General features: G+C 26.7%; 1 protein-coding gene across 1 annotated transcript; it reads left to right on the forward strand.

Annotated features, from left to right (window-relative positions):
• Positions 1-2,785: 2,785 nt before the first annotated feature.
• LOC114272699 (2-alkenal reductase (NADP(+)-dependent)) lies at positions 2,786-9,544 on the forward strand. Its single transcript, XM_028214415.2, has 5 exons — positions 2,786-3,192; positions 6,633-6,810; positions 8,154-8,320; positions 8,570-8,652; positions 9,024-9,544. The coding sequence occupies exons 1-5, from the start codon at positions 2,839-2,841 to the stop codon at positions 9,400-9,402; spliced, it is 1,161 nt and encodes a 386-aa protein (XP_028070216.2). The 5' UTR covers positions 2,786-2,838; the 3' UTR covers positions 9,403-9,544.
• The last annotated feature ends 7,756 nt before the right edge of the window (positions 9,545-17,300 follow it).

Raw genomic sequence — 17,300 nt, forward strand, 5'->3', positions numbered from 1 at the left:
AACAGTAAAATAAAAATAAAAGTGCATAATAAAGTAATATTTATTATATAATAATAATAAGAATGGAACCCTTTTCTGGGGTCCAAAACAAGTTTCTAATATGAAACCTCTTAAGATAAAAAAAAAAAAAAAAAATATGAAGGCTCTTATACATACATACATATAACGCTCCAAAGTAAAATTTTAATATCAATTGATTTTTGAATCACTTTTTGACAGAATCAGACTAGTTGATAATTCAAATTTTATTTAAATTTTTTAAACTTTTGAATTTTTAACTATAAAATTACTAATCAAATTGTTTTAATCAACTCATCAACCAAACTCATTTAATCTGTCTTGTGGTATGCGTCACTAAATGCATGATTTAATAAATTTCAAATTTAAAATGTTTCTTTTTTCCATAAACAATTTGTAAGTAATAACTATGATTAATAATATTTTATATACAATTCATACATTTAGAAAACAACCATCAATTAATTTTAAACAATTCGCTATATCGATAAGTTTTTTGTTTTTTAGGAGCCCTTTTGATAATATTTTTTCAAAGTTTTTTTGATCCTTTTCCCAATTAATTTATAAGGGTCCAAAACTGCCGGCTGTATCCAAAGCCGGCACTGAGCATTTCTTTTGGGTTGGGTGGCCTCCTGGTTCAGGATAAGTTATTTGGATGCTATTTAAAATAATATTATGGGTTAATTTGAAAATATATTATTTTAATAATTTTTTAATTTTTTGACTAAAATATAAAGTGACAAAAATTAATATGTTTAGAATAATGTAAATATGAATAAGTTCTTAATAGATAGTCTTTTGAAGCAAATTTTTTTTTTCTTTTCTTCTGGACTAAACTCTCTATTAAAAGTTTGTCATTTTCTATATTTTTTTTTAATAGTAATACTATGAATTCAGACTTAATTATTCACAATTATTATCTTATAATTAAGATTTATTTTATATATAAATTTCACATTATACAAACTTAATTTTCACTATAAACTTTGGGGGGTGGGGGTTGCGCCAAGATACAAGTCGTAACAATACATTTGGCACATCCTCTATCGGCCATCCACACAGTCCTTTTTTTTTTTTTTTCCTTTTTTTTTGAGCGTTCCATCCACACATTGTTCGGTCCTCAAAATAAGGGAAGTTTTGGGAAGATGAAAAATATTTTTTTTTGGTTTATTTTAAGATTTTTTTTTATTTTTTTATAAATGAAAAGTGTTAAATAAATATTTTTTTAAACTTTTTTTTTTGAAATTATTATAATATGATGTCACTTATAAAAATTATAAAATTCTCATTTTATTCTTGTGCATATTTTTAAAATTATCATTTTACTAAAAAAAAAAGTGAGGGCATTTTGATAATTTCTCAGGTTGATTATATCTATCTTTCCAAATGGTTTGTTGCTCAAAAAAGCTGACTTTATAAGCAAAAAGCTGGTTTATATTCATTTTTCCAAAATGTTCCTAAATTATCATTCTACCAAGCTTATTTATTTTTTGGTAATACTACAAATATAGGGAAATCATTCACTAAAAAATTATTTAAAATTATTATTTTTTTATTCAGATTTATTTTTCTTATAAATATAATACTATATAAATTTAATCTCTACTGTACAAATACCCACCCTATAGACGTCACATTATATAATTAATCTCTATCATACAAGTAACCGCCCAAAAAATCCTGAATGAATATGTCTAAGGTTCTAGACTTTTTCATTTTTTTTTTTTTTTTGATAATTATCATCCTACCAAGCCTATGATTACCTTAATTATTATTATACATATATTTTACCTTTACCTCAGTTAATTATAATAATAGCTATAGCATAATCTAATTTAAAATAAGGAAGATCTATTAGAATTTTTTTTTTTAAATGTTTGTATCCCAATTAGTTCATAAGATATTCTTTTATTCTAATAAGTCCTATTATTTGAACATTTGATCTATCAAATCCTAATTCTCATATTTAAAATATTTTACGGACATTTCTACCCTTATAAATATTTTTTGAACGATTAGCAATTTGGTGATGTGAACATTCATATTTTACAACGTGAATATTCACATTGACGGTGTGAACATTCACATTACATAACATTCACACTATAAATGTAAATATTATTAGGGATATTTTGATAATTATATCACTTATAAAATTTATTGGAATATAAGAAAATAATATGAACTAAATAAAATATAAATAGGTAAAAAAAAATTTATGAAAAAGTATTCCTTAAAATAATTTTCATACGTGCACTATAAATATAATATTCTTTTAAAGGTTAGGTAATCAAACCTATACCAGTCACATTTTATTTGATTTTATTTTTTTTTAACTCATATTTGATTTTATTTTTTTGTAAGATAATTTTTTGGTATGTATAAAATCTTAACATAAAATTACATAAATTTTTATAAATTCATATAAATTATCTTACAAAAATATATAAATTAAATAAAATTAATGTAAATTTATATTCAATATATGTAATTTTTTAGTGTGGGTATTGCACAGTAAAATATTTAAAACTCTAATAATAGAGTTCTAATCAGAACTCTATTGATATGATAAAGTAAAATAAAAAAATTAAAATAACATCACACCAAATAAATAATGAGGCCCACATCCTCTATAGCTCCAAATTTATAACTGTCAATCATTTTGCGTATTGCACACGAAGAGCATTTCGCTTTTTTGCACTCAAAGCACATTATTAACGTGAAAATGGAATATAATAATAATAAAAAAAGTTTAAAAAAAAAAACGTGAAAATTGAAGAAAATGCGAGATCGGCTTTAGAAACGGTTGACAGTTCAGTGATGAGTCACACAGGGACCTACATACACGCTTATATATCTATATCTATATATATATCTATATCATCAAATCTCTCTAGGGTTTTCCATTGTGTTTGTGAGAGAGAGAGAGAGAGCGCTATGGCGGTGGTGGGAGAGGAAGTGAGCAACAAACAGATCATTCTGAAGGAGTACGTGAGTGGTTTCCCCAAAGAGTCGGACATGGTGGTGAAGAATGGTACCATTCGTCTCAAGCTTCCAGAGGATTCGAAGAACGCCATTCTGGTCAAGAATCTCTACTTGTCTTGCGATCCTTACATGCGTGGTCGCATGAGGAAGTTGGAAGAGAGCTACGTTGAGCCCTTCACTCCTGGTTCTGTAAGTCAATTCTGAAACTATATACATATACATATATATATGTATGTATGTATGTGTATTATATTGAGAAGCATTTGATTGGAAGATCTAGATTGTTTGATGAAATTGGGGGTGTTTTTGGTGAATCACGATCCCTTCCTTGGCTTCTTACTTGATGGGTAATTGGACCATTTTAGGCTTAATTTCGATAATCCGAACCGTTAGATTTGTTAAGTATATTATATTTGTAAAAAATTAAATTGATTGGATATTAAAAATATGCATTCCAAAAGCTGTTTATTAAATTTTTTGAAAAATGATTTTTAATTCAATGATCCGAACACATACTTTTTTCTATCTGATCAGTTTAATTTTTTACAAGTATGATATAATTAACAAATTTTAAAATATAAATGGTTCGAATTATAAAAATTGAGCTTAAAAGTGGATCTAATAGCCCCGCAAGTAAAAAATCAAGGAGGGTATCTTGACTCGTTTTTGGTAATACCCTAGAGGAGGACTGTCGGTTGATGTCCTTTTGCCTCGTTTCAAGTTCTGAATAATTATTTTAACAAATTAATTGAAAAAGTGAAATTTCTTTCTGTTCACCTATTCAATAATAAAATTATCTGAATTATTAATTGAAATAAAATTTTAACAATATAAAAAGCTGTTAATTAACTTGATAATTTATTAATAAAATGACCTATTTGTTATAAAATTAAAAATCTTGGGACATATAATTTTTAGAATCACAGGAATAATTTGTAATTTAAATAAAATTTAGAGAACTTGTTTATAATTTACCATTATTTTAATGGAATTGAAGGAGTGGATATGTTGAATTTTATATTTGTGGGTTTTTATCATGATCCCAATTGTTGATGACGTCCTTTTTCTTGTTTTCTATTTGATGGGATGATCTGGATAATAATGTAAAGCTCTTGAAAATTAGGGGAATTACAAAACTGTTGTAACAAACTCTCAAATTGCTCTCCAATTCCGCAAACCAGTCTCACCATGTTTAGAATTTAGGGTATCATCACAGATATTTTGTACGATTCCCAAATTTTTTTTTTTTTTTTTTTTTTTTTTTTTTTTTAAGAGTTCTAACTATGTTGAATATTTATTAGAGCATCTCCATCCAGTCCCCTCTCTGTCTCTCTCTCCAATCAAATTTGAGTGAAAATTTGAATAAAAGTTTGATATGACATGGGATATTTCAATCCTTACTCTCTCTTTTTTTCATCAAATCAAATCTTTTTAATAAAATTCCAAACTTATCCAAAAAAACCATTTTTGATGAAAGAAAATAATCTCCAATCCTTACTTTCTTTATAATTTTTATCAAATTTGAGTAAAAATATGAATGTTGAGAATTTGGTCGAGGATTTAATTCATCCTTGATTTGAGGAAAACTTTGCCTCTACCTTTATTTGATACAAATTTAAAAAAATGATTGGAGCATACTTTTTGGTTATTATCTCATCAAATTTGAATTTGATGAAGGATTAGAGATGTTCTTAGATGATCTTACATCTTTCTATTTTGATGATGTGACATAATTTCCGAAGCATCTCTAGAAATTCTGTTTGTTCATTCAGCCAATAATTTTTCATAATGTTCAATTTTTTGTGTGTTTGCGTGGAGGTGAATAAATGGATTTTGATTTTTCTTCATTTTCATTTATTTTCTTACTTTTTGCTCCGGGCTCAAGTATGAATTTGTCTTAGTTATGCCCTTTTAGGCATTGCAAACATTCTGCAAAGGTCTTATTTCCAGAGTTATTTTATGACTTTGACATGAGTCCAAACTTCACAGTAACTGAAAAAACACTAATTCCTTGATGATTATATTTTGGGCAAACTTCACTATATCCCCTAGGATTTGGGTGATGTGTGGTTTACTCCCCTAACGTTTGGAAATAGCCACATAACCTCATGTGATTTGTGGACCAAAATGCACACTAATATCTATTAATAGAACATATGAATTGACCTTTTTGCCCTTGTCTTCTTCCTCTCTTTAGTAAGACCTCATCTTCATCACCATGACCAGCCACCCTTTTCCCTCCCTCACAGACCATCGCCGTTGCTTCCTCTGCCATCCTTGACTGTCACCATCGTCTCCTTTCCAGTCCCCGACTATCACCGAGCGTCCCCTCCCATCTCCAACCATTGCTGCCACCCCATCTCCCATCCCTGTCGTCTCTTCTTCCATCCCCAACCATCATCAGTTTTTTTTCATTTTTTTCTGGGCTCCAGTGATGCTTCCTTACTATATATATATATATATATATATATATTATTCTGTGAAGACAGAAAATTTGAAGAAAAACACACCAGGAATTACAAAACAGAGCACTCTAATATATATTTATCAAAAAAAAAAAAAAAAAACAGAGCACTCTAATATATATAGAATTACAACCATATGAGAAAGGAAATAACAACAGTAAATAATCCCAAGATTTCAACAATATCATATCAAATCAAGCATGAGTTGTTTGCATAATTAATTTGGATTTGCTAGAGAAGGAGAGACTTTAGGCTATAATTCATACTTTCCTTCTCCACAACATTCTGTGATAATTATGAGAAAAGGGTTGCCAAGAAAGCAAGTGGAATTGAAGACTGAAAATTGTCTGGTTTAGGTTATCGAACTGGAGAAATTGTTGTGGGAGAAGTTCTATATATATATATATATAACTAGTGAAGGATTTATTGTTGTTATGGTAATGGTGAAAAAAATTAATTATTATTAGGGATTTGCAAACTGATGAGGCAGAGCTGTGCAAATGGAGGAGGAGTAGAAGAATAAGAACTGGTGCGAGGATGTGCTAATGGTTGAGGAAGAAAGGTGTAGAGAGAGAAACAATAGAAAAATGGAAGAAATGGCATTTTTTGTAAATTTGAAGATATAGAGAGGATATTTTCATCTTTAAAATTAACCTATTCTCTCCAGGGTGTGTGACTCTCACCTTCTATCTTCTTTGACGGAAAAATTAACAGTGCATTTTCGTTCACAAAACACGTGGGAGTTATGTGGTTATTTTTAAATGTTTGGCAGTAAACCACTACAAGGGGTAAAGTGAAGTTTGCCCTTAGATTTTTGCAAGGACTTTTAAGATGGGTTTTTCAAAAGGCCTTTTTTTTTTTTTTATCTGCAACTTTTTAGACCACGTATCAACCTAATTGTTCCAACTAGTGTAGTCAACATCTTCTAATTCTCAGGTCTTTCCAATGTTGTATCACAGTTAAATCGAGGGCACAGTTTTCTTTTTATTGAATCAACTTGTATGCTTGGCCTTCCTCTTATTCTTTTTGTTCCCTCAACCTCATTTTAGCTACAATATTTAGGAATTTGTGTGGTCTTTTGAGAAATCACAAGCTTGAATGAGTGACTTTTCTTTTTTCTTTTTTTGATTTCAAGTGACTTCTCTTGTTAATGTTTTTGGGCAGCCTATAACTGGAGGTGGAGTGGCTAGAGTTTTGGATTCTGGACATCCAAACTTTAAGAAAGGTGACTTGGTTTGGGGAAGAACTGGATGGGAAGAGTATAGCGTCATTACAGAGCCAGAGAGCGTATTTAAAATTCAAAATACAGATGTACCTCTTTCTTATTATACAGGAATCCTTGGTAAGTTTATTTAATTTGTTTGCTTCAATTATTGCAAGCGCAATAAGTGATTCTCTTACATATCTTTTTTTTTTCCTTTTAATTACAAGAATAATTTTATTCTTGCACAAATTATTGCTTGAGGAGGTTATCAGGACATGGAAGGTTAAAGAAGCTTTCTTCGTTTTACTTATTTTTATCTAACTTTGAGGGCCCCAACAATTATACTAAATGAAATCGCCAAGGGGATCATTTAATATATTACAAGAACAATCATTCTGAGAACTATCTTGACACTTGAAGGAACAAATGAGCTTGCAGTAGTGCTTCGTTAGGTCCAATATTGAAGAGTGGGTAACTTGTAACTACACTTGATAAATTTATGGATCCTGTTGGTGTCTTAAAATTGAAATTTGCAATGTGGCATTGGAAGATTCTCTCTCTCTCTCTCTCTCTCACGCACACACACACACACACACACAAGAACATAGATTTTTTTTTTGATACATGAAACTCTCTTTATGTTTTACTATGTTTTAATGAATAGCTTCCTTATTTTTGGACTAGTAGTTTCCACTAATTAGATTGAATATACCAACCTAATCTTTCTTCTTCTTTTTTTCTCGAACACAAATACGGACACGGACATGGACATGGCAATGGAAAAAAATATTTTTTTATATATGTTTATTTATTATATAGATTATTTTTGCATTCTCAAACAATCAAAATTAACAAAAACTAACACTAATTCAATATTTAAAAAATTTCCATTCTTAAGTTAACTTTTATCGTTTATGTCTTTTTTATGGATGATTTATTATTAATTATTTAAATCTAAACAAAAAATAATAAACATTCAACACACAACATCTCTCAAAAGCACTAAAGAACAAATTAATTACATAAAGGGACACGCCAGCTAGCATGTCCTATACGTGTCCCCGGCATGTCTGACACCACTATGACACATGATTTTGAGTGTTGGTGCTTCATAGTCTGTACACAGCTTCATTATAAATTGTAACAACTGCCTATCAAGAGAAAATTGTAATTATAGCAACACAGTGTAACTCCTACAGTAGTATTTGATCACTTCTTTAGAATTTCCTAGTCTATTACAACAAAAGGAGCTGATGACCTCAATCCAACATTAAGGTCCAAGTATGAACTTTATTGCAAACAATAGGATATTTCTGTAGCTATTGATTGATTTAATTTCTGGTAGTTTGATGGTTGCACTCAAGGTGCAGAACACGTGTTTTTATCGAATTCTACTCTTTTTTGTTGTTGTTGTTGTTGCTGTTGTTGTTGTTGTGGCTACATTGGATGCTCAATTGGTTGCTTTGAATTTATACTTGTAGGTATGCCTGGTATGACGGCCTATGTTGGTTTTTTTGAGATATGCTCTCCTAAACAAGGAGACTATGTTTTCATTTCAGCTGCATCTGGAGCTGTTGGTCAGCTTGTTGGCCAGTTTGCAAAGTTATTAGGATGTTATGTTGTTGGAAGTGCTGGAACCAAAGAAAAGGTAAGCGCCCCTCCACATGTCCATCAATGTTCAAATAACCAGTAAGTGGCTGCTAATAGAGTCAGAGTATATTAGTTTGCACAATGTATGTGATCTTCCACCTTTTTCTTAACTGGCATGTTTGCAGAGCCGTCACAAATTTAGAAATTTTAGCCTAGTATATTAAGCTGGGTCAGAGCAGGCATGGTTACTGACTCTCTTCTATTTTTTTTTCTTTTGTTTCTTTCTTTTACTATTTGTCTACTTAAGGTTGATCTGTTGAAGAACAAATTTGGGTTTGATGAAGCTTTTAACTATAAAGAGGAGAAGGACTTGGAAGCAGTTCTGAAAAGGTGAGCATTTCATTTTCTTGTAGAGAAATACGTAACAGCACTAAAAAAAATAGGAATCCAAAACACCTAGCCAGGATTGGTGAAATGTAGAACACAAAACAACAAACGCACGACAAAAATAAAACAGACGCACACATGAAGAATACAAAGATTTATGTAGTTCATCCCATAACTAGAGCTCCTACTATATTCACTATAATCAAAAAAGTTACAAGAGATTACTTGATAAAGCCGTCTCCTCTCAACTATAAATAAATTAAAAATCCATGGTCGAGTGGAATACCTTTTAGGTAGTTTTTTTTTTTTTAATAATCTCAAATTTTCAAGTTAAATATCCGCATTCTCTACACCTCTGTTTAAACTTCTGCCAGGTACTTTCCCAATGGCATCGATATTTACTTTGAGAATGTTGGAGGAAAGATGCTTGATGCAGTACTTGTCAACATGAGACTAAACGGTCGCATTGCTGTGTGTGGTATGATCTCACAGTACAACCTTGAACAACACGAAGGTGTACACAACTTGTTCTGTCTTATCACGAAACGTGTCCGAATGGAAGGATTTCTAGTTTTTGATTACTATCACCTGTATCCGAAGTTTATTGAAATGATCCTCCCCCGCATAAAAGAAGGAAAAATCACATATGTGGAAGACGTAGCTGAAGGCCTAGAGAGTGCACCAGCAGCTCTTATTGGGCTTTTCTCTGGTCGAAATGTTGGCAAACAGGAGGTGGTGGTTGCTTGTGAATGATGATGTTATTGATGTCCTGGTAATCCCTAATGTAAGTTGTTAGTATGCTTTGACTAAAGTTATTAGGGAAATGGTTTCTCACTGGATGATGTTGCTAGAAGCAGTGTTTTTTAAGTTTTAATCAATGGGTTTTGAACTGAAAGTATTTTTATTTCTTCTTTTTGTTTGGGTATATTTATATTTCTTACAATTTACGACTTGCAAAAATGTTTTAGGTGGATGTAAGTTTTTTCTTCTCAACTCTCAAAGCTATGTTTGTTTGAACGAACCGAATTAAATGAGATTAATCTCTCTTGGTTGTGAGTCATGAGATTATTAATTTCATATTGGGATCTCTAGTGGAATTATAAAAATTTTATTCAATGTGCAACATACTTTATACTCTACATTTTAAAATATTTTTCTTTAGTTCCAATTAATACAGATTTTTATTTGTACAAAAAAATATGAAAAATTACTACCACCGTATAATGCGATTTTCATGACTAAAGCGTTTTCTTTTTCTGTATAATTTTTTTTTCTTATTGCAAAATAATCGAGCATATTGAATATGCATAATTGCTCTTTAAATTGAATATTTAGAAATTAATAAAAATCTATATCTATATATCTATATCTATACTATATATTAAGTAAAATGGGGTTTTTAACCCCCAAAGCTTGTGGAAGCTTCAATATGTCAATCTTAATTTTCTAATTTTTTGTTTTTTTTAAAAAAAAAATTAATCTCAGCATTTATTAACTTGGTTCAACACACAACACTTTTTGACTTCTCTCATAATTACTGTAGTACATTTTCCAAAACCAATAATTTACATATTAAATTTTTTTTAATACAAATATAAATATCTATATCTATCTATTTATTTATTTCTATCTCTAACCCACAAGTTTTGTGGGAGTTCCAATAGCTGAACATTAATTTTTTTGATTTTTTTGAAAAAAAAAAAAAACTGAACACTTATTAAATTTTTTCAAGTCTTTTTAACTTCTCCAATACACACACTCTTTTTAACTTTTCACATATCTATTGCAAACAGTGAGTCTCCTTTTTGTTTTCTTCTTCTTGACTTCTCACTTCTACATTTTCAATTTCAGTGACCACGTATGCAAATAGTAAGTCTTGTTTTTGTTTTCTCCTTCTTGACTTTTCCTTTTGTTTACTGTTTTAATATTGTAATTAAATAGCGCATAAAAAAAATTGTGATTGAAGTTAGTTAAAAAATCAAATTATAATTTTTTGATTATAATTAGTTGAGTAATTTTTTTTTTTAAAATGTGATTGTAGTTAGTTTAACAGTTTTTTTTTTCATTTATTTATTTTATTATGTGAAAAATGTGATGTAATTGTAGTTTAGTTTAATAATTCTTTTTTTTCATTTATTTATTTTATTATGTGAAAAATGTGATGTGATTGTAGTTTGTTCAATGGTTCTCTTTTTTTTAATATGATTGTTGTAATTAGTTAAATGCTTTTTTTAATGTTATTTAATCTTTTTATTTACTATTTTAATTTTATTTTTGATTTTTTAATATGATTGAAATTAGATAAATATAAACCCTCACAAAGAGAAAAATATAATTATAATTATCATAATTTTTTTATTATAATTAGTTGAATGATTTTTTTTTTAATTTGATTGTAGTTAATAGTTTTTTTTCATTTATTTATTTTATTATGTGAAAAATGTGATGTGATTGTAATTTGTTCAATGACTCTTTTTTTTAATATGATTGTTGCAGTTAGTTCAATGGCTTTTTTTTAATGTTATTTAATCTTTTTATTTACTATTTTAATTTTATTTTTAATATGATTGAAATTAGATAAACATAAACACTCACAAAGAAAAAAATGTGATTGTAGTTAGTTCAATGGTTCTTTTTTTTTTAATGTGATTGTAGTTAGTCAATGGTTCTTTTTTTCATTTATTCATTTTTGGATAAATTACATTGACACCCCCTGAGGTTTATATTTATTACAGTTCTCCCCCCTCACATTTTGAAAATTACATCCCTCTCCCTGAGGTTTAAAGTTTCATTACAGATTGCCTACTGAGGTTTAAAGTTTTATAACAGTTCCCCCCCTCACCGTAATGATCATCACACATAAAATTAGATTAACAGGGGGTCAGTGTAATTTCCCAAATGTGTGGAAGGAATCTATAATAAGCATAAACCTCAGGGGGTATTAGTGTAATTTACCCTTTACTTTTTTATTATGAAAAAAAATGTGATGTGATTGTAGTTTGTTCAATGATTTTTTTTTAATTTGATTTAATCTTTTATTTACTGTTTTAATGGTTTTTCTTTTACAATTATTTATGAAAAAAATATGATTGTAGTTAGATAGCATAAAAATATTTGTGATTTGATTTGATTTTTTTCTGATTTGATTTTTAAAGTACCAATTATTAATAATTATTAGATGGTATTTTGAAAAAAAATTGTAATTGATTTTTTTAACTCATTGTGTTTTTTAAAAAATGTCACTAATTGTTTTAGTGACAGTTTGAAAATTTTATCTATACTATATATTAAGCAAAATAGAGTTTTTAACCCCCAAGGCCTGTGGGAGATTCAATATCCCAATCTGAATTTTCTAAATTTTTTATTTAAAAAAAAAACTCAGCATTTATTGATTTGGTTAAAATCCCCTTATCAGCATTTATTAACTTTTTTCAATCCACGTGTTTTTCCATATGTCTGCATTTATTGATTTGGTTAAAATTTCCTGATTAATATTTAAAATCCCCTCATACAAATAATTATAGATACAATCCGTATATAGTTATTACAGTATCCTTTTCAACTTTTCCCATACATTATGGTTAGTGATAAGATTGTTAAATTATTTTTATAAAAAATCTTAAAAAACATAATTTATATATTAAAAAAAATCTAAAACAAATATTAATATCTATAATTATCCCGTGCATAGCACAGGTGATGGGTTAGTTATATATTAAGCAAAAGGAAATTTTTAACTCCCAAGGCCTGTGAGAGTTTCAATATGTCAATCCTAATTTTTTAATTTTTTATTTTTTTTTAAAAAAAATAACCTCGGCATTTATTAACTTCTCTCAACCCACAAGAATTTTTAACTTCTCTCATAATTACTGCAGTACCTTTTCCAAAACAAATAATTTGTATATTAAAAAAAATTTAAAACAAATATAAATATCTATATCTATCTCTAACCGACAAGTTTTGTGGGAGTTCCAATATCTGAACCTTAATTGCTTAATTTTTTTTTATTTTTTTTGAAAAAAAAAACTTAGCACTTATTAAATTCTTCCAAGTCTTTTTAACTTCTCCAATACATACACTCTTTTTAACTTTTCACATACGTATTGTAAACAGTGAATCTCCTTTTTGTTTTCTCATTCTTGACTTCTCACTTCTACACTTTCAACTTCAGTGACCACGTATGCAAACAGTAAGTCTTCTTTTTATTTTTTCCTTCTTGACTTTTTCTTTTGTTTACTGTTTTAATATTGTAGTTAGATAGCGCATAAAAATATTTGTGATTTGTCTAGCGAATAAAAAATTATAATTTGATTTTTTAATATTATTAAAGCTAGATAAATATAAACACTCACAAAGAGAAAAAATGATTATAATTAATTGAATAATTCTTTTTTTTAATGCGATTGTAGTTAGTTTAATAGTTTTTATTTATTTATTTATTTTATTATGGGAAAAATGTGATGTGATTGTAGTTTGTTCAATGGCTTTTTTTTTTTTAATATGATTGTTGTAATTAGTTCAATGGTTTTTTTTTAATGTTATTTAATCTTTTTATTTACTATTTTAATTTTATTTTTGATTTTTTAATATGATTGAACTTAGATAAATATAAATCTTCACAAAGAGAAAAATGTGATTATAATTAGTTGAATAATTCTTTTTTTTTTTTAATGTGATTGTAGTTAGTTTAATAGTTCTTTTTTTTTCATTTATTTATTTATTTTATTATGGGGAAAATGTGATGTGATTGTAGTTTGTTCAATGATTTTTTTTTAATATGATTGTTATATTTAGTTCAATTGTTTTTTTTTTAATGTTATTTAATCTTTTTATTTATTATTTTAATTTTATTTTTGATTTTTTAATATGATTGAAATTAGATAAATATAAACCCATCACAAAGAGAAAAATGTGATTATAATTAATTGAATGATTCTTTTTTTTTTTAAATGTGATTGTACTTAATTTAATAGTTCTTTTTTTCATTTATTTATTTTATTATGGGAAAAATGTAATGTAATTGTAGTTTGTTCAATGGCTCTTTTTTTAAAATATGATTGTTGTAGTTAGTTCAATGATTTTTTTTAATGTTATTTAATCTTTTTATTTACTATTTTAATTTTATTTTTAATATGATTGAAGTTAGATAAATATAAAACTCACAAATAAAAAAAATGTGATTGTAGTTAGTTCAATGGTTCTTTTTTTTTTTAATGTGATTGTAGTTAGTTAATGATTTTTTTTTCATTTATTTATTTATTTTTATTATGGAAAAAATGTGATGTGATTATAGTTTGTTCAATAGTTTTTTTTAATGTGATTTAATATTTTATTTACTGTTTTAATGGTTTTTCTTTACAATTATTTATGAAAAAAATATGATTGTAGTTAGATAGCATAAAAATATTTGTGATTTGATTTGATTTTTAAAGTACCAATTATTGATAATGATTACATTGTATTTTGAAAAAAAAAATTGTAATTGATTTTTTTAACTCACTGTGTTTTTTGAAAAAAATTATTTTAGTTTGTGTTTTCTGAATTAAGTTTTTTGAAAACTGGCTTTTTTGATTTTCGTGTTTTTTTGTTTTTAGTGAATATTTTTAAAATTTTAAACATTTGTTTTTACTTTTTTAGATGCACCTTACTTAGATGTATCTAAAAAGTAAAAAATTTGTGAAAAAATATTTAAAAAAATTAATAAATACATAAAAATACAAAAAATATACTGAATTTTTGTATGTTTTTTGTATTTTTGGTATTTAGTGAATTTAAAAAAAAATTTACAATTTTTTTACTTTTTAGGTGTATTTATGTTAGGTGTGTCTAAAAAGTAAAAAAATTGCTTAAAATATTAAAAAAATTCAGTAAAAATAAAAAGCACGAAAAATAAGAAAGTAAAATTTTCTGAAAAGTATTTTTTGAAAAGTGGAAACAAGCTACTATCAATTCATTTAATTTGTGATTTGATTTTTAACTCACTGTGTTTTTTAAAAAACAAAATGAATTGTACTCATTAGGGTCACATAGTATACCAATTATTGATGATGATTAGATTGTATTTTGATCCAAAAAAAAAAAAATTGTAATTGATCTTTTTAACTCACTATGTTTTTTGAAAAATAAATTATTGTGTTTTTTAATTATCAATTGACTTAATTTGTGATTGAGTTCTTTAAATATCGATGATGATTAGATAGCATTAAAAAAATTATGATATGTATGATTGAAGTTATTTCCTTTTGTTTATAATTTTATTTTTTAATATGATGGAAGTTAGATAAACATAAACACACACAAAAAGAAAAATGTAAAGAAAAAAGGATTTCTAACCCCCAAATCTTGTGGGAGTTTCAATATACCGATCTTAATTTTCTAAATTTTTTATTTAAAAAAAAAAAGAAATCTCAGCATTTATTGATTTGGTCAAAATCTCCTGATTAGCATTTATTAACTTTTTCCCATCCACATGTCTTTCCACTGCATTTATTGATTTGGTCAAAATCCATGATTAACATTTAAAATCCTCTCATACAAATAATTATAGATACAACCCGTGCATAGTTACTGCGGTACACTTTTCAACTTCTCTCATACACTATGATTAGTGATAAGATTGTTAAATTATTTTTATAAAAAAAATTAAAAAACATAATTTATATATTAAAAAAATTTTAAAAAATAAAAATATTTATAATTATCGCGTGCATAGCACGGGTGATAGGCTAATATATATTAAGGAAAAAAAGGGTTTCTAACTCTCAAACCTTGTGGGAGCCCCAATATCTCAATATAAATTTCCTAATTTTTTATTTAAAAAAAATAAAAAACCTTAACATTTATTAACTTCTCTCAACCCCCAAGCCTTACCCTCATAATAACACTTTAATGCATTAAGAACAAGCATAAAAAAAAAAATTTGAAAAGTCCAACACATATGAATTCCTTGAAAAGTCCTAACACATATGATTATTATCTCTCATAATAACACTTTAATGCATTAAGAACAAACATAAAAAAAAAATTTCTTGAAAAATCCAACACATATGATTTTTTTGAAAAGTCCAACACATATGATTATTATCAAAATATTAAACTTTAATATAATATAAAAAATAAAAAAAGGCATTTAAAAATCACAATTTACATATCTAGTGGTAACCGATGCTATGCACGGTATGTAAAAAAATTAATAATATATTTTTATATGAAATAATATAATATTTAAATTGGGGGAAAAAATAGACACTCACAACTCCATCTTAAATAAATTGGAAAAAAAAAAAAAAAACAAACAAACCAAACCAAATAGAAACCATACAAAAATAAAAAAATATAAGAATTTAAATATGGATCTCAAAAAAATATGACAATATCTAAATTTGAATCTAACGCATATGATTATTATCAAAATATTAAACTTTAATATAATATAAAAAAGAAAAAAAGAAAAAGACATTTAAAAATCACAATTCACATATCTAGTCGTAACCAGTGCTATGCATGGTATGTAAAAAAATTAATAATATATTTTTATATGAAATAATATAAATAGTTAAATTGGGAGGGAAAAAATAGACATCCACGTCTCTATCTTAAATAAATTAGAAAAAAAAAAAAAAACAAACCAAAACAAATAGAAACCACACAAAAATAAACAACAAATATAAGAATTTAAAATATGGGTCTCAAAAAAATATGACAATATCTAAATTTGAATTATAATTTAGTAATATAATTATTTATGTTTCTTATATATATACCTATCAAAATTTTAAATCACTTAATGAGATAAATTAATCAATTTTCAAATCTTATTTGAAGAATAATCTGATTAGTCATCCCAACTCCTAGACTTTGCGGGCACTGGCGGAAGAGTTAACGGATTGGGTTAGGTGAGATCTAGGTTGTTGGAGGTAACATTCTCTCATTCCATAAATTTATTTGTTTTTTTAATTTTATTTTTTTTCCCCTGTGATTCTTTTTCTCTGTTGTTGGTTTGGTTTTAGTTTCGATTTTAGTGAGGTTTATGTGTTTGTTTACAGGTTTGCATGGTGGAAAAGAATTATTGGTGATTATGGTTGTAATCAAAGTATCTGTGTCTGTACTGTGCCAAGGATTTTGATCGGATTTTGTTTTCTTCAATGAAAACCATAAAATTGAAGTAAAAAAAATGGGTATCCAATTTTTTTATTTTTTATTGTCATTTTATTTTATAGAAAATGTGAAAATTTATTGGGAATTCAAGATTTTACTATAATATTAGATTTTTGTATAACTAGGTAAATTTAAAATTTTTAAATATCATTGCGTTATTTATTTGTATTCTCTTTCTTTCCCATTATACCATTATTGCTATTTCTTAGTTTGTTAATTATAATTTAATTAATTGAAAATGAAAGCTTAATATAACTTTTCATATATATTATAATTAATTTATTACAGCTATAGTTGTATATAATAACATAACATATAGGGATAATCTCTAAATATAATTTCTATTTTTTTATGTGATTAAATAGTCCATCTTAAATAATATATAGAAGAGTTAGATGCCTTTTTTATCTCTAAAAAACCCAACCTTTTTTTTATTACTTTTTAATTTTTTAAATTGAAACATTAATTGTTTATGTCTATAAAACAAAACTGAT

Source organism: Camellia sinensis, chromosome 6 (assembly GCF_055761805.1).
Source record: "Camellia sinensis isolate YWXY chromosome 6, ASM5576180v1, whole genome shotgun sequence".
Taxonomy (NCBI): Eukaryota; Viridiplantae; Streptophyta; class Magnoliopsida; order Ericales; family Theaceae; genus Camellia; species Camellia sinensis.

Coding starts and splice junctions, on each gene's coding strand:
- LOC114272699 (XM_028214415.2), top strand. CDS start 2,839: ATGAGTCACACAGGGACCTACATACACGCTTATATATCTATATCTATA. Junction 6,811..8,153: donor TTATTATACAGGAATCCTTG/GTAAGTTTATTT, acceptor TTATACTTGTAG/GTATGCCTGGTATGACGGCC. Junction 8,321..8,569: donor GTGCTGGAACCAAAGAAAAG/GTAAGCGCCCCT, acceptor TGTCTACTTAAG/GTTGATCTGTTGAAGAACAA.